Source organism: Podarcis vaucheri, assembly GCF_965113315.1.
Source record: "Podarcis vaucheri genome assembly, chromosome: 7".
Classification (NCBI taxonomy): domain Eukaryota; kingdom Metazoa; phylum Chordata; class Lepidosauria; order Squamata; family Lacertidae; genus Podarcis; species Podarcis vaucheri.
Window position 1 is genome coordinate 26,685,962 of NC_138765.1, and position 18,193 is coordinate 26,704,154.

Genomic DNA, 18,193 nt, shown 5'->3' on the forward strand with positions numbered 1-18,193 from the left:
GTGCAATAAAAACTGGGGGTGGACAATTTGCAGCCTCCATTAGGCCTTGGCCTCAGTTGATCTGTGTGGGAAGGAAGGAAACTACCAAGTGGGGAAGGGGTAATTGGAAGAGGGAGGGAGGGAGGGGTTCTCAACCCTCTGTTTAGTCCACCCATCACTGGGCCATGCCTTACCTGCCGACAATGGAGGTTAGTCCATTAGTGCACTGACTCACCTGCCTACCTTCCAACATAATAATAATAATAATAATAATAATAATAATAATAATAATAATATATTTATACCCCGCCTATCTGGCTGGGCTTCCCCCATCACTCTGGGCAGCTTCCAAAAAAATATTAAAATGAAGTAATACATTAATCAAACATTAAAAGCTTCCCTAAACAGGGCTGCCTTCAGATGTCTTCTATAAGTCTGGTAGTTGTTGTTCTCTTTGACATCTGGTGGGAGGGCGCCACACAGGGAGGGCACTACTACCGAGAAGGCCCTCTGCCTGGTACCCTGTAACTTGGCTTCTCACAGTGAGGGAACCGCCAGAAGGCCCTCGGTGCTGGACCTCAGTGTCCAGGTAGAAAGATGGGGGTGGAGACGCTCCTTCAGATATACTGGACCGAGGCCGTTTAGGACTTTAAAGGTCAGCACCAACACTTTGAATTGTGCTCGTAAACGTACTGGGAGCCAATGTAGGTCTTTCAAGACCAGTGTTATGTGGTCTCAGTGGCCGCTCCCAGTCACCAGTCTAGCTGCCGCGTTCTGGATTAGTTGTAGTTTCCGGGTCACCTTCAAAGGTAGCCCCACGTAGAGCGCATTGCAGTAGTCCAAGCGGATAGGGTCTCAGCCTGCATACCAGATGGAGCTGGTAAACAGCTGCCCTGGACACAGAATGGACCTGTGCCTCCATGGACAGCTGTGAGTCCAAAATGACTCCCAGGCTGCGCACCTGGTCCTTCAGGGGCACAGTTACCCCATTCAGGACCAGGGAGTCCTCCACACCTGCCTGCCTCCTGTCCCCCCAAAACAGTACTTCTGTCTTGTCAGGATTCAACCTCAATCTGTTAGTCACCATCCATCCTCCAACCTCCTCCAGACACATAACCATTTCAGAGGGAGTGATTGCCGGCTCCATTTCATTCAGCGTTGCCCTTCTAGAACTCAGCAGGGAGCAGGATGGGAGCAAACCTAGAATTGGTTGGTTCTGCCTATCTTTGGCTCTGGCTCCAGCTACTGCCCCAACTGCCACCAGTCACCACTGTCCATCTGCTGGTGATCACTCTGGCCTCCACAGAAAAAGGATCATCAGATAACTTCAGTTATGCTGCCCTGTTGTATATAAAATAATAATGGGACTATTTTTTATTTTAAGAAAGAATGATTCTGGCAAAAAACCCAAAACACTAGTGGCTGGCCACGTTTGAAAGCATTCAGATGAGAAGCATGGGCTGCAAATATGGCCAAAGGAATCTGCTTCCAGGCCTTTGTAGTCCTCTTTGCCACAGGGCTGCGGCATGAAATCCTTCATTCCACCCCACTTGCCTCAACCACCGAGGAGCCTGCCAGTTGCATCATTTCCCACAGCACACTGGAACAAAGTGACGACCAAGAGACACAGCCAGAGACCCCTCTCCCTTCCTCGCTGCGCGCACACCGCATTGTTCCATGGTCATGCTGCCCCAGAACGTCTGTTCCAGAGAACCTCCCGAAAGTCAGGCAGGAGCCAGTTCTGCTGAAGGCTGAATTGGATCAGAGAAGCCTCTGCTTTGAAGTGAGGATTTGCTCTGGGTGCTGCTGCCAGGAGCAGGAACTGGCCGACTGACGGGGGGAGAATCCCAGCAAAGGCACCATGCTCCAGTTAACTCAAAAAAGGCACTTTCACTATAAACCCAAACTCGTGTGTGTATGTGTTCTTTATTGAAAGATAAAAAGTGCACAGAGCAAGATAAGACACCAAAAAGCTATTGTAGTTAACTAGACCTTAACCTCCCCTTCATGGATCACTGCCTTGCCGTGGCGAAGGGGCTTGAAGAACTCAGGGAAGCTATGAACTACACCGAGCAGGGCACACAAGATGAACAGGTCATAGTGGAGAGTTTTGACCAAACGTGATCCACCTGGAGTAGGAATCGGCAAGCCACTCCAGTATCCCTGCCAAGAAAACTCCATGGACAAAGACAACAGGCATATAAAAGTTATGACACTGGAAGATGAGCCCCTCAGGTCGGAAGGTGTCCAACATGCTACTGGGGAAGAGCGGAGGACAAGTACAAGTAGATCCAGAGCTGATGAAGCGGCTGGGCCAAAGCCGAAAGGACGCTCAGTTGTGGATATGCATGGAAGCGAAAGGAAAGTCCAATGCTGTAAAGAAAAATATTGCATAGGAACCTGGAATGTAAGAACCATGAACCTGGGTAAGTTGGATGTGGTCAAAAATGAGAAGGCAAGAATAAATATTGACATCCTGGGCATCAGTGAGCTAAAATGGACGGGAATGGGCGAATTCAGTTCGGATGACTACCATATCTACTACTGTGGGCAAGAAACCCGTAAGAGAAATGGAGTGGCCCTCATAGTCAACAAAAGAGTGGCGAAAGCTGTACTGGGATGCAGTCTCAAAAATGATAGAATGATCTCGATACGAATCCAAGGCAGACCTTTTAACATCACAGTAATCCAAGTTTATGCACCAACTACTGGTGCTGAAGAAACTGAAATTGACCAGTTCTATGAAGACTTACAAAACCTTATCGAAGTGACACCAAAGAAGGATGTTCTGCTCATTATAGGGGATTGGAATGCTAAAGTAGGGAATCAAGAGATAAAAGGAACAACTGGCAAGTTTGGCCTTGGAGATCAAAACGAAGCAGGGCAAAGGCTAATAGAGTTCTGTCAAGAGAAGAAGCTGGTCATCACAAACACGCTTTTCCAACAACACAAGAGACGACTCTACACATGGACATCCCCAGATGGGCAACATCGAAATCAGATTGATTATATTCTCTGCAGCCAAAGATGGAGAAGCTCTATACAGTCAGCAAAAACAAGACCTGGAGCTGACTGTGGCTCAGATCATCAGCTCCTTATAGCAAAATTCAAGCTTAAACTGAAGAAAGTAGGAAAAACCACTGGACAGGTAAGATACAATCTAAACCAAATCCCTTATGAATACACAGTGGAAGTGAGGAACAGGTTTAAGGATTTAGATTTGCTGGACAGAGTGCCTGAAGAACTATGGATGGAGGCTCGCAACATTATACAGGAGGCAGCAACTAAAACCATCCCAATGAAAAAGAAATGCAAGAAAGCAAAGTGGCTGTCCAACGAGGCCTTACAAATAGCGGAGGAGAGAAGGCAAGCAAAATGCGAGGGAGATAGTGAAAGATACAGGAAATTGAATGCAGATTTCCAAAGAACAGCAAGGAGAGACAAGAAGGCCTTCTTAAACGAGCAATGCAAAGAAATAGAGGAAAGCAACAGAATGGGAAGAACCAGAGATCTGTTCAAGAAAATTGGAAATATGAAAGGAACATTTCGTACAAAGATTACCATAATAAAGGACAAAAGTGGTAAAGATCTAACTGAAGCAGAAGACATCAAGAAGAGGTGGCAAGAATACACAGAGGAATTATACCAGAAAGATATGGATGTCTCATACACCCCAGGTAGTGTGGTTGCTGACCTTGAGCCAGACATCCTGGAGAGTGAAGTCAAATGGGCCTTAGAAAGCACTGCAAATAACAAGGCCAGTGGAAGTGATGGTATTCCAGCTGAACTGTTTAAAATTTTAAAAGATGATGCTGTTAAGGTGCTACACTCAATATGCCAGCAAGTTTGGAAAACTCAGCAGTGGCCAGAGGATTGGAGAAGATCAGTCTACATTCCAATCCCAAAGAAAGGCAGTGCCAAAGAATGCTCCAACTACCGCACAATTTCACTCATTTCACATGCTAGCAAGGTTATGCTTAAAATTCCACAAGGAAGGCTCAAGCAGTATGTGGACCGAGAACTCCCAGAAGTGCAAGCTGGATTTAGAAGAGGCAGAGGAACCAGAGACCAAATTGCAAACATGCGCTGGATTATGGAGAAAGCCAGAGAGTTCCAGAAAGACATCTACTTCTGCTTCATTGACTATGCAAAAGCCTTTGACTGTGTTGACCACAGCAAACTATGGCAAGTTCTTAAAGAAATGGGAGTGCCTGATCACCTCATCTGTCTCCTGCGAAATCTCTATGTGGGACAAGAAGCTACAGTTAGAACTGGATATGGAACAAGTGATTGGTTCCAAATTGGGAAAGGAGTACGGCAAGGCTGTATATTGTCTCCCTGCTTATTTAACTTATATGCAGAATTCATCATGCGAAAGGCTGGGCTGGATGAATCCCAAGCCGGAATTAAGATTGCCGGAAGAAATATCAACAACCTCAGATATGCAGATGACACAACCTTGATGGCAGAAAGTGAAGAGGAATTAAAGAACCTTTTAATGAGGGTGAAAGAGGAGAGCGCAAAATATGGTCTGAAGCTCAACATCAAAAAAACGAAGATCATGGCCACTGGGCCCATCACCTCCTGGCAAATAGATGGGGAAGAAATGGAGGCAGTGAGAGATTTTACTTTCTTGGGCTCCATGATCAGTGCAGATGGTGACAGCAGTCACGAAATTAAAAGACGCCTGCTCCTTGGGAGAAAGGCGATGGCAAACCTAGACAACATCTTAAAAAGCAGAGACATCACCTTGCCAACAAAGGTCCGTATAGTAAAAGCCATGGTTTTCCCAGTAGTGATGTATGGAAGTGAGAGCTGGACCATAAAGAAGGCTGATCGCCGAAGAATTGATGCTTTTGAATTATGGTGCTGGAGGAGACTCTTGAGAGTCCCATGGACTGCAAGAAGATCAAACCTCTCCATTCTGAAGGAAATCAGCCCTGAGTGCTCACTGGAAGGACAGATCGTGAAGCTGAGGCTCCAATACTTTGGCCACCTCATGAGAAGAGAGGACTCCCTGGAAAAGACCCTGATGTTGGGAAAGATGGAGGGCACAAGGAGAAGGGGACGACAGAGAATGAGATGGTTGGATGGTGTTCTTGAAGCTACTAGCATGAGTTTGATCAAACTGCGGGAGGCAGTGGAGGACAGAAGTGCCTGGCGTGCTCTGGTCCATGGGGTCACGAAGAGTCGGACACGACTAAACGACTAAACAACAGACCTTAACCTAATACAATATTTATAAAAATGAATTCCAAATATCATTGAATTTGTCCGCAGCAAGTCTACGTTTGCACCCAACTTGTTCATGTGTAGCGAGTTTGTAGATATCTTCAATCCAGTTCAATCCAGCTGCATTCCCCCCCCCCCAGTTCATCAATACCTGTGTTTTTGCCGTAGTAACAGCGCTGGCCCCTGGCCTCTTAAGTGAGATGGGCGCACAACCCTAGAGTCGGACACGACTGTCCCGTACGGGCAGGGGTACCTTTTAAGGGTGAGGAATCCATTCCTATTGTCCCTTTGTTAGATTCCATGTATTGGGTATATCATTCAAAAAGATATTTTCCTCTGCAAATTTGAGATTATTCAGTACAGTCGTGTTGATCATCTCTATTACCTTCACCCCAACTCACGTTGCAGGGAAGCAAAACCATGTAGGGAGCTGTTTTCCAACAATCCAGACCACCAGTCTGTATCAGGGATGCAGAGCTACAGTTTTGCATCCTCCTTCTTTTCCTGTTGCAGTTTTGCACAATTCTGCTCATGAATGTCTCGAATGCTGAGGCCTCTTATCTCCTACCACTTCCTGCATGCCTGGTGCTTCCTCCCCTTCAGTTGACATACTTCACACTATCAGACAGAAGCTGGCATTTCAGCAGTTTTCTGTGCACCTGTTCATTGGGGTCTTTCGGTCAACAAGACTCCTTCAGTGGTATTCATGCAGTCAGGCAGAAAGCACCTTCTTTTGGAACATGAAATTCTGTTCAGAGAAGAGGAAACTCAACCATTGTTGTGTTTGGAAGCAGGCAAAGAGGAATTCCAACCCTTTTTCATTCCAGGAAATGTAGGACCAAGATCAGGTCAAAATTATTTTGGTTTTTTCCCCTGCTAGAAAATGAGAACACTATAGCTGATGAGTGAATAATCATTGCAAGGTTGGTAGGGACGGAGAATTCTTTGCATTTAAAGAAAAGCCAACCCAATTCCCATTTCCCCAAATGTGGCGTGAATCATAACACAGCCATCCTTTGAAATTTGCGCAGTTCTGTGAATCTTGCATTGCAATTCTCCAGCCAATGCATGTGTGTAAAAATTCATCTGTTCATGGAAATAACATGCAAAAAATTTGCATTTTAGGCAAAATTGCAAAGAAACATGAACATGCAATGAGAAATATGCATGAAGACGCTGGTGAATTTTCATGAGAACCTTTTAAAGAAAAAAAATTATAAACTGAAGTTTTGAAAATCTAATTTAGGATTGAAGAAATGAGAAATAGAGAAAAACTGAAATGGAAAGATTCACCCATCCCTAGAGGTGGAGCTGTTCTGAGAATATGGAGTGTGGGCAGAATCTGTAAGAAACTCCTTGCAGAAATTAAATGATCAAGAAATATTAGAAAAAGGGGCAAAAATATATATCAAAGGATTATTTTGAAATTAATTTAAACCAAATGACAGATTTAAAGGTGGTTTGGGATGCGGGTAATGTGGGGCTTTTTTATATAGCAAAGTGTGTACCAAAGAAAGATAAAAGAGCAGACAAACAAGGAATTTTACAAGGAATAATAATAATAAAAAAAGAATTGATAAATTCCCCACGAAAAGAGATAGTGGAACAGGACATTAAGATATTGCAAACGCAATATGCAATGATAATAAATCAGGAAATAGAATGGAAAATTAAGTATTTAAAACAGAAACAATTTGAACAGGCTAACAAGTCAGGGAAACTACTAGCTTGGCAAATAAAGAAAAAACAAGAAAAAAACCTGTATTAATAAAATACGTATAGAAAGAAGAGTAGTGGAAAAACCTAAAGAAATAAGAGACCAGTTTGTGAGTTTTTATAAATAACTATATCGAGCCAAATAGGGTAACTGAGAAAAAATTAGTAAATATGTAGAAGATAGTGGAATAGGATATCAAAAGATAAAATGACATCTTTGAATGGACCAGTGACAATGATGGAATTGCAGCAAGTACTTTTACAGGCAAAATTAGGAAAGGCATATTATAACAAGTTACAAGATTACCTAATAAAACATTTAAAGGACATTATGAATATGACCTCAAATACAGAGAAGCTGCCAGAATCCTGGAAGAGTGCTTATATAACTTTGATCCCTAATCAAGATAGAGATCCAGAGCTGGTTAAAAACTATTGACCTATATATTTGTTGAATAATGATTATAAACTTTTTGCAGATATATTAGCCAACAGGTTGAAAGCTGTATTAAAGAGGTAATACATCAAGATCAGGCCGGAGTCATGCCAGGAAGACAAATGAAAGATAATATCAGAAATATAATTGATGTAATAGAATATTTAGAAGTGAGAAATGAAAAACGAGCAGCCTTGATGTTTTTAGAAGCAGAGAAAGCATTTGATAATGTCTCCTGGGACTTTATGTTTAAAATTTTGGAATATATGAACCGTGGAGACACTTTTATACAAGAAGTTTAGGCAATATCTACAAAACAATCAGCAAAATTAATAGTAAATAACGTATTAACTGAGAATTGTAAGTTAACTAAACTAGACAAGGTTGTCCACTGTCACTTTTATTGTTCACATGAGTTTTAGAAGTTTTGGTGCAAAGATTAAGATGTAATCAAGAAATTAAAGGAATAAGAGTGGGACAGAGACAATACAAATTAAAAGCTTTTGCAGATGACGTGGTGATATCTGTAGAAGAACCAATAGAGTCAATTCTGAAAGCATTGGAAGTGATAAATTTTCTTTGAGAAATACCAGGTCTTAAGATTATTAAAAATAAAACCAAGCTCTTGGTAAAAAACATGAATGATGAGAGTAAAAATGAATTACAAAACATATCAGGTCTAAAGATTGAAAAGAAGGTGTATGATTAACAGCAAAGAATATAAATCTGTATAAAGATAACTATCTGAGAACCTGGAAGGATATTAAAAGAAATTTGCAAATATGGGGTAGAATTAAACTCTCGTTGCTGGGCAGAGTGTTGACCATAAAGACGAATGTATTACCAAGAATGTTATTTTTGTTTCAATCAATACCAGTGATCGGCTAGACAGACTGCTTCAACAAATGGCAAAACCGAGAATGAAATATAAAATACTGATACACACAAAAGAGAGAAGAGGTTTCTCCTTGTTGGATATGAGATTATATTATGAAGCATCTTGTCTGTGCTGGTTAAAGGAATGGTTGCTATTGAAGAATCAGCATATTTTAGATTTGGAAGGTCATGATAATATTTTTGGTTGGCACGCTTATATGTGGTATGAAAAGGTGAAAGTACGTAAAAGTTTTGCAAACCATATAATTAGGAAAAAAATGTATAGAATATGGGATAAATATAAAAATTAATTGGAAATTAAAACACCACTTTGGCTTTTACCTTTGGAAGCCATAGCAGTGAAAAAGAAAAATATGACGGAAAGCTGGGCCACTTATAGAAATTTGCTAAGAGAGGAGGGTGGAGACTTTAAACTAAAAGAGTTTAAGGATTTACCAGGAATGTTAACATCATGGTTATATTATTATCATTTGAATGAAATGTTTTAAAAGGATATGACGTGGGGGTTTGGGGGAACAACTATCACAATTAGAAAGAGACCTGTTAAATTGTAATGTTAAAGTGATATCTAAAATGTATAAGGTGCTACTGGAATGGGAGACAAAGGATGAACAAGTGGAATCTTCAATGCTACACTGGACAATAGATATTGGTCATAATATTATAAATGGAAGCATGGGAACGATTACAGAATACGGATGTAAAATTTACAGCATGCTATGGTTTAAGAGAAAATTATATGGAAATGCTATATAGATGGTACCTAACACCTAGTAGATTGACAAAAATGCATAAATCAAAGTCAAATAAGTGTTGGAAATGTAAAGAGAAAGAAGACACCTTTTCCCATGTGGTGGTCTTGTATAATAAGGTTAAAGTTTACTGGGAAATGATATAAAATGAATTGAAAAAGATGTTTAAGATAACATCCGTAAAAACCCCCAGCTTTTCTGCTGGGAATTATAAGATTAGACCTATCCAAACAGCATAGAAATTTATATATATATGCAACTACAGCTGCAAGAATCTTATTCAACCAAAAGTGGAAGGATAAAGAGGTCCCGACAAAAGAAAAATGGATACAGAAACTAATGGAGTATGCAGAAATGGCGAAATGTATCGGAAAAATAAGAAATCAAGACAACAAACTTTTTAGAAAGAAATGGAAGTGGTTTATTGAGTATTTACAAACAAACTGTAAACAGATCAAGACATTGGCAAGATTCTGGGAAAAACCTGCAGATTTAAAAATATATATGAGATATGAGAATAGATGATTAAAAGAATAAGCTAAAGCAATTTGGAGTACAGAAAAGGACGAAAATAAATGTAAGGAACCACAGAAAGAGGGGGAAGGGAGTCAAAACCGAACATGTTAAGACTATGGTTGAATAATTGTTGTAATTTATATAAATGAAAATTTTAAAAAGAAAATAAATTCCTTGCAGGAATCCAAATTCCATGGGCACACAACAATTTATTGTAGGGTCAGTGCTGCTCATTTTTTGTTTATTTAACAAAATGTATATACCACTTGATTGTATAAAGAAGAAAAACCTTCTGCCAATTAGTTTTATTGATTAAATAATGAAAAAAACCTTAATTGATTAAATAATGAAAAAACACCTTACAACAATATGAAATAAGACGTTGACATTCTTGATTAAAAACAGGTTTGTTAGAAGCAGGTTTTAAAGATATTTAAAAAGATAACTGAAATCAGCACTAACTAACAAGGAATGAAACACATGGAACTTCCACTTGTCTGGATAGGCTTTGCCTAAACAAAAATGTTTTCTGCAGCCATTGAAAGGAATACAGTGAACATTTATTTATTAATCCAAGCAAGCTTTGCACAGCATCCACACAACATCAACCTCATCAAAATGACGCCCCATATTATTTTCCGTTTAATCTGGATTTAATGTTCCTGTGGAAAATCCAATAAGTAAAGAAACAGCACAGAAACAGTAAATCTGGATTAAATGGGGTAGGGTGGGGAAGTATGAGATGGTATCTTCATGCAGACACCATTGTATTCTTCCTTGGTCGGGCTCCCCTTGGAGTCGTGTGCCCAGTTCTGGGCATCACATTTTAGGAAGGATGTTGACAAGCTGGAAGGTGTGCAGAGGAGGGCAACCAAGATGATAAAAGGTTTGGAGATCAAGCCTTATGAAGAACAATTTAGGGAGTTGGAGAAGAGAATACTTGAGAGATGATAGGGCAGCTAACTTCAATAACTGAAAGGGCTGTCACATGGAGGATGGAGCAAGCTTGGTTTCTCCTGCTCTGGAGGACAGAACCCAAACCAATGGATTCAAGTTACAAGAAAGAAGAGTCTGACTAAATATTAGGAATAACTTTCTGACATTAAGAGCTGTTTGACAGTGGAAGGTGATGGTCTCTCCTCCATTTCGGTTTTTTTGTGGGAATGTTCAGGGAGGCAGGAGAGGATATATTGTTTATTAATATCCTTCCTAACTTGCGCTAGCAAGTTCTATAACTTAGCAGAGTTTTATATTCCCCTTTTAAAAGCACAGCAGATAGCTGGTTGCAGGCTTGTTTAAGGCTCTCAATATTAGATTCCTGGTAAGTTTCCTTATATCCCTCTTAAAAGAATAAACACGCCACAATCTTGTGTAAAGTATATAAAAGAAGTTTACTCACATCATCATTTCACAGTTGGATCCCTGAAGGCAGACTTAGTTACAAATTATATACATGTGGATCTATCCCATATGGAGATAGTCCCAGTGTCCTCTGTTGGCTGAGAGCCAACAGAGCAATTCTAGCTAAAAGCTGCTGCTCTAACGACGGAGGAAGTCAAAGAGAGGGACTGTGCTGCGTGCCTTGTCCTTTTGTTACCTGGGCAGGTAAGGTCATGCCCACCTCTAGTCACATGCAAAGGAAGTATGTCCCAGCCAGGAGGAAACAGGAAGTTTTTGACTGGCTGGACCAAACATTCCCCTGCATGTCCACTCTAGGAAAACAAGGAATGTTGTACTTGACTGCTACTTATGTATCACATCCCACAGTTTTTAAATTATAAAAAAGTGCAGGGACGAGCAGCAGTAAGTCCACATTAAACGTCTGTATGGAGGCACCTCCATGCCCACTTTAAAGCTTCTTCACACATGTGCACAGCTATAGCCTGAAAAGGAGTGTCTGTGTGTTCATTCAGTGTAATGTCCTAGACCAGAACAGGATCAAGTGATAGGATGGGGGGCCCTAAAGGCCTTTGGGATGTCCCTGCCAACAATGCTTTTTAGGGAGGTATTCTTATATGCAACGGCCACAGCTCGGACTTGGTTGGCAAAGGGGTGGAAGGAACAAGAAGCCCCGACAATAACGGACTGGCATTACAAGCTACAAGAATTTGCTGAAATGGCGCAGTTAACAAATACCCTGAGAGACAATTCAAAACAAAAAATTATGGAAAAGTGGGATAGATATAAAACATATGTTCAAAAATACAGTAAAGGTTCACTATCTATGCTAGAATTTGATTGACATTGTAGTGAGGCTGAGCTGAGAAATAAGACACATATTGATATAGGAATGTATTAGATAATATGTAAAGAAATATACAATAATAAGAATACATTCATTTGTAAAAAAAGGAATATACAACGGGAAAGACAGGAAGTCTAGTGTGTTGGTATGTATATAATTTGGGGGGGGACTTATTTTTGTTTTTTCTCTTTGTTCTTTCTTTTTTTTGTTTCATTTTCTTTCTAGGTATATAAAATTTGTACAGTGGTACCTCGCAAGACGAATGCCTCGCAAGACGAAAAACGCGCAAGACGAAAGAGTTTTCCGTTTTTTGAGTCATTCTGCAAGACGAATTTCCCTATGGGCTTGCTTCGCAAGACGAAACGTCTTGCGAGTTCTTGCGAGTTTGTTTCCTTTTTCTTAAAGCCGCTAAGCCGTTAATAGCCGCTAAGCCATTAATAGCCGCTAAGCCGCTAATAGCCGTGCTTCGCAAGACGAAAAAACCGCAAGACGAAGAGACTCGCGGAACAGATTAATTTCGTCTTGCGAGGCACCACTGTATATAATTTTTGTATAAATGTTGGGAATTATATTATAGTAAGTCCTGTAAAGTAATATGACAATGTTTACTGATGTAATATAAGAATGTTAACAAATAAATAAAATGGGGAAAAAAGGATGGGGGTGGTGGCAAATATAAATCTGCCTTTTTATATACAGTGGTACCTCGGGTTAAGTACTTAATTCGTTCCGGAGGTCCGTTCTTAACCTGGAACTGTTCTTAGCCTGAAGCACCACTTTAGCTAATGGGGCCTCCCAATGCCGCTGCGCCGCCAGAGCACGATTTCTGTTCTTATCCTGAAGCAAAGTTCTTAACCTGAAGCACTATTTCTGGGTTAGCGGAGTCTGTAACCTGAAGCGTATGTAACTGAAGGTACCACTGTATCCGCATGGGAAATGGGCCACATGGAAGGAACCTATGCAAGGAGCAGGTGTGCGCGTGTGTGCGGCAGTTCATTAAATTTGCCCCCCCCCCCCCCGGAGCAGTGCTTGAAATGTTTTCAGGATTTCCTAGGAGAGATTTTATGGATTTAAAGGGAGATTGGGTGGGCCTTGAAGCAGCCTGTAGGGAGGGAAACTGAAAGAAGGAAGGAGGCACACAAAGTTAGCCAGGAAGGATGACCTTTGGAAATGTCTTCCAGGAACCGTCTCTCCCAAAGAATCAAGTGAAATCAGCCTCTGCCAGGAATCGGAGGTGATGGGAGTCGGAGAGGCAAGGGGTGAAGGAAAGGGTGGGCGAGTCACCATGCCAAGAGGAAGCAAAGTTAATTATAGGATGCAGCAGGAAAAGAACTGTCAGCCAAGGAAGCAAAAAGGGACAAGGGCCCAGGAGCTCCAAGTGTATATTTGCAAAGAGAAGGCCCCTTTGTGCTCTGCCAGAGCGACACATGAGAGGGTCAGCCAGGAGATCATTCAACGTTTCCCCTTCTTCTGTCTGAATGGCCATAGAAATCAGAGATGGAAAAGACCGGTTCGTTTCACTGAGCTCCTCTCGCTTTTCCAAGCAGATAAGGGAGTGGGGGAGAGCCACTCTATTCCTGGGACAATAATGCGCTTTACCTGTATTTAAGATTGAATTTTAAATTGTCGTAACGAAATGGCACGAGAAAGGCAAGAGCCTTTTTCAAAAAGAAACTTATTTCTGGCTAGCAGTATTCTCCCCTATAGCCGTGCCAGTCTATATGTATCTATGGAGCAGGGACACTCTCTGCTCATGTTTTAGTCCGTTTCTGTGGCTTTTAGATTTCTCCCAGAATAGAAGTATGCTGGGGACAAGACTGAATAAGGGTCCACTGTGGTGGGTAGATCGGATGCCCAGCAGTTGCCATCATAGCAATAGCCAGGGGCCCAGAAAGTGATGGCAGGAGCTTGGCTGTAGCAGCTGAGACTTAGATGGACCAGCCATGCCACATCACACTCACCCCTCTCCCTGCAACCAGACACAGGCAGGGCCAGATTTAGCTTTGATGAGGCCCTAAGTTACTGAAGGTAATGGAGCCCTTTATATGTCCAGCTGTCCTTTGTCAACAACAACTAGTTGCTGTTTTTTGTGTTGAATATATGCTATATGGTAATTTATGGTCCTCATAGGTATCTAAAGCCATTTGCACATGCAGAATGTAGGTACCCTATATACAGAAATGAGCAAATGAGTGATATTTTAGGGAGCTGGCTAGCAGGTGGGGCCCATTACTTACCTCATAGGAGCCTACACAACACAAAACACTGTTGCTGTATGTAGGTTTTATTTTATTTGGTTTTTTTATCTTATATTTTGGAAATGTACATCCAGTTTTTCCCCCTTTAATTTTTTTGGGGAGCCCCCAAGAGAGTGAGGCCCTAAGCTATAGCTTGTTTAGCTTATATGTAAATCTGGCACTGGACACAGGGTTAGGTCAGAGGGGAAGTTCCTTGCTGCTTTTCATTCAGTGGCAATGCTAAGGCAGCACACTGTACATAGCCCTGTGAATTGCTATTTTGAGACTAATAATGTGCCATGCTAGTGCTATTAAGCATAAATTGAAAGGGGATACGTGAATGTGGGAGTCTCAGGTCTGGACTGGTTGAAGACCATTGGTCTGCACTGATTGGTAGTGGCTTTCTAGGGCATGGGTAGGCAAACTAAGGCCCCGGGGCCGGATCCAGCCCAATCGCCTTCTAAATCTGGCTCGTGGACAGTCCAGGAATCAGCGTGTTTTTACGTGAGTAGAATGTGCCCTTTTATTTAAAATGCATCTCTGGGTTATTTGTGGGGCATAGGAATTCATTCATTCCCTCCCCCCCAAAAAATAGCCCGGCCCCCCACAAGGTCTGAGGGACAGTGGACCGGCCCCTGCTGGAAAAGTTTGCTGACCCCTGTTCTAGGGTTTCACGGAAGGGACATTCCTAGTCCTACCTGGAGTTGCCAGGAACTGAACCTGGAGCTCCTTTGCAGGCAGAGCGGATGCTCTCCCACGGAGCCACCATCTTTCCCTCTTACCTCCATTTAAAAGGACATGTGCGTTTCTCTTTCCTGACCCCACTGCAGAGTGTGCTCCACTCCCATGACCCCAAGCTGTCCATGACTCCTGAGATCCTTACGACCGAGAAGTCAAACAGTTGTCCTTACCGAAGCGAGCTCCATCTGATGGGGAAGAAAGCAATAGGAAGCCGGATTTGCATTGCTCTGAGGCTTCAATGTCCATGTCTCCAAAGATCAGGCTTAGGGAGCTCCCTGCAGCTCCGTGGATCTTCCACTCGCAAGACGTGAAGTTGGGATAAGTGCCAGGGTAGTTCTTGGAAGTCAGAGTCCCGCTGTAAGGCGTCAACGTCGAGTGACCGCAACCATCCCCTGGAAGGCAAGGAGATAAGACTGATCTTACATCAGGAAGCTGCTTTGCATCATGTCAAATGATCTGGCCGGCTACTCAAGAATTGCCCACTCTAACCAGCAGCTTCTCCATCACTTGTTACCTGATCCTTTGCAGGCTGCATGACTAGTAGACTACTAATCATGATGGGGGAAATTAAGAGAAAGGGCCATAGCTTGGTGGCGGATAGCATCTGTTCTGCATGCAGAAGACCCCAGGTTTGAACCCCAGAATCTCTCATTAGGCCTGGGAGAGAATGCTGCCTAAAATTTTGGAGAGCTGCTGCCAGTCAGTGTAGACAGTACTGAGCTAAATGGACCAATAGCACACGATGCTCCTACTGCCTCCAATCTCATTTTCCCAGTCTTGAACCTGGGACCTTCTGCAAGCAAAGCGGATGTTCTACCACTCAGTAAGGCTTAGCTGGGATCAACTACCTTCATCTTTCTGCTCTCCCATAACTATCTACTGCAGTGACCATTCAGCGCTAAACTGCAAATTTTCCCAAGGTAAAGCGGCAACACAAACTGGATAAGCCCTCAGCTTGCTTAATTTTCTCCTCCAATTCCTTTTCGCCTCTTAGAACATAAACCCCATCATTTTATTTAAAAATGCGACTGGCTAGGAATATATCAAAGCCCACTCTACTCCCCCACCATCACATGGTTGGTCCAGGTCTTGATCAACTTGATCAGAGATCTAGATAAGATCCTGTGTATTCGTACATCGGGGCTTAGTCCCAAAGGAAGTGTGTACCTGGTTGCAGCTTTGAAAGCCACATAATCCTTCTCCCAAACAGGATGGTTAAGGGGAAATGGCATATTGTGTTTCTCTCCTACCTTTTTGACAGGGGTTCTCTGATTTGGGGGGTGGGGAAGCAAAGGCCCTCCAGATGCTCTGCCACTGACCTGTGGCCATTCAGAAGGGGAAGGGCGGGAGCTCAGTGAGAGGGCGTCTGTTCTGCATGTTCAACCCTCCAGCATCTCCAGATAGAGGTGGGAAATTCCCCGTGGCCTGAAAACCTGGAGAGCAACTGTCACTTAATGTAGACAAAGCTGAGCTAGATAGATTAGTGCTCTGACTCAGTAGAAGGTAGCCTTCCTATGTCCATGGACTACAACTCCCATCATCCCTGACAATTGGCCACCCTGGCTGGGGCTGATGGGAGGTGGAGTTGAATAATATCTAGAGTGCACCAGGCTGGGGAAGGCTGCATCAGATGATTCAATGATTAAAACACAGGGCATGACCTGTTAAAGTACACCTTTGTCATTCCATCAGTTGCAACTTTCTTACAGACAATCTTTTAGCATGCAATACTGACACTGTTTTAATGCAGAGCTCTGGTGCTTTAGCAAGTTTAGAGATATAAAATCTTGGATTACACAGGTAAGAGCATTCAGTGTGCTCTCAGTTCTGTCTACTATCTGATCATCGGTCCATCTACTTATTTATTTTTTTAGCAAAAGGCAGTGTGTGTGTGTGTGTGTATCAACATAATTGTCTTTGGTCGGGGAGTAAGGTATTTATGGGAATTGGTTTTAGACTATGGCCCACTATCCTGATTGAAGATGCAGATGAATGAGATTATGAGTCGGGTTAGAGTTTAATCAAGGGCCTGGGAGAGGGAGAGGGTAATCTGCTTGGACAAAGATTTCCTACAATTCCACAAGTTTCTGGCTTTGCTGGTTATCGGCTTCCTTCTTAGCTGTACAACATTGCGGGTGGACGCACTCTCTCTGGCAAATGCATGAAGATGAAAGGTCCAATAAAGTATTGACTCTGCCTGGGGAGAAAAACAGTGGAAGAACACCAGCAGGAAAACTAGACCAGATAACAAGTGCTTGACAATGAGCACAATGGAAGAAATTGTTTTTAAAATACAAAGCAATATAGAAACAAGAGGTGGCTCATTTGGTTATGCTCTGAGAACTGTTTGCAGGGGGGGGGGCATGGAGAGATGAGGGGTCTGAGCTTGGGGAGGGAGGCAGCAGGTTGTCACCCAGTCCATGCCAGCCCAACCCACAGTCCCGTTAACCATCTCCCAATGTTCTTCAGCTGTCCCCAGATGTTGGACTATAATCATCCCTGACCACTGGCTATGCTGTCTGAGGCTGCTGAGAGTAGCTTCCAGACGACCTGGGAGGTTGCAGACTCTGTTTCCTTGGAGGCTTTTAAGCAGAGGTGGGATGGCCATCTGCCATGGATGCTTGAGGCTCTGGCTCCACATACTGTTTCCTCCTTATCAGTACCAATGGGCATCAGGCAGGTGTGAACAGTGGATTCCTCCCACCTTTCTCTTTTGTTCAAAACCTTATAGAAAGCTGTAAGCAATTCTGCAGAAAGGAAGCCCTGCAGTGGGATGGAGGGTTTCTCCCATGCTTGAACAATCATCAGGTTATGGGGGCAGAGCTTTGTAGTGGCAGTGGAGTATGCATGCCTAAAAACATAGGCGCCTGCTTGTGGCTCACTGCCTTGGCACCTTTTACTCAGCCTTTGCCCCTGATGTTTTTTTGTGGGTTTTTTTTTTGCAGTGGCCCAAAGTCAGAGAAAGTTGGTATCTGTGGATCTGAATTTATGTTATATATATGTTGTTGTGGTTAAACTGTTTACAATTGGTTTTAATTGGTTTATATATATAAGCAAATGTTTAAACTGTTTTCACACATGCAGGTTTTTCTATATACGTTTTTACTGTAGTGCAAATCGCTTTGGAGTGCCTCGTGGGAAGCCATTCATAAATGAAATATACCGCAGTACGTATTTTGGAAAGTTGTTTGTTGCTATGCAACAAAGCCATTATAAAAGATAAACTAAATAAAACAGAAAAAAATACATTCCAAAGTTAAAACAGTTATTAAAACCAGACATTCCGTCAGATAAGAGTTTGCTCCCATGAAGAATTTAACTTATCATCCCCCAAACTTTACTCCTTAAAATCATTGCTCCGAAGGTGAAACAAGCCAATTTTTCAGAGACTATGAATTTGGACACTTCTTAAGACAAATGATGCTTTCTGATATCAAGGAGC

At 42.4% G+C, this 18,193-nt stretch overlaps 1 protein-coding gene across 2 annotated transcripts in view; it reads right to left on the bottom strand.

The window, feature by feature from the left end:
* LOC309537108 (discoidin, CUB and LCCL domain-containing protein 1-like) overlaps positions 1-18,193 on the bottom strand; it is a 44,614-nt gene that overhangs the window by 21,860 nt on the left and 4,561 nt on the right. For both annotated transcript variants that reach the window (XM_082231612.1, XM_082231611.1), the window contains exon 2: positions 14,922-15,143. In XM_082231612.1, the coding sequence (XP_082087738.1) occupies positions 14,922-15,143 (222 nt within the window). The remainder of the gene's footprint in view (positions 1-14,921; positions 15,144-18,193) is intronic.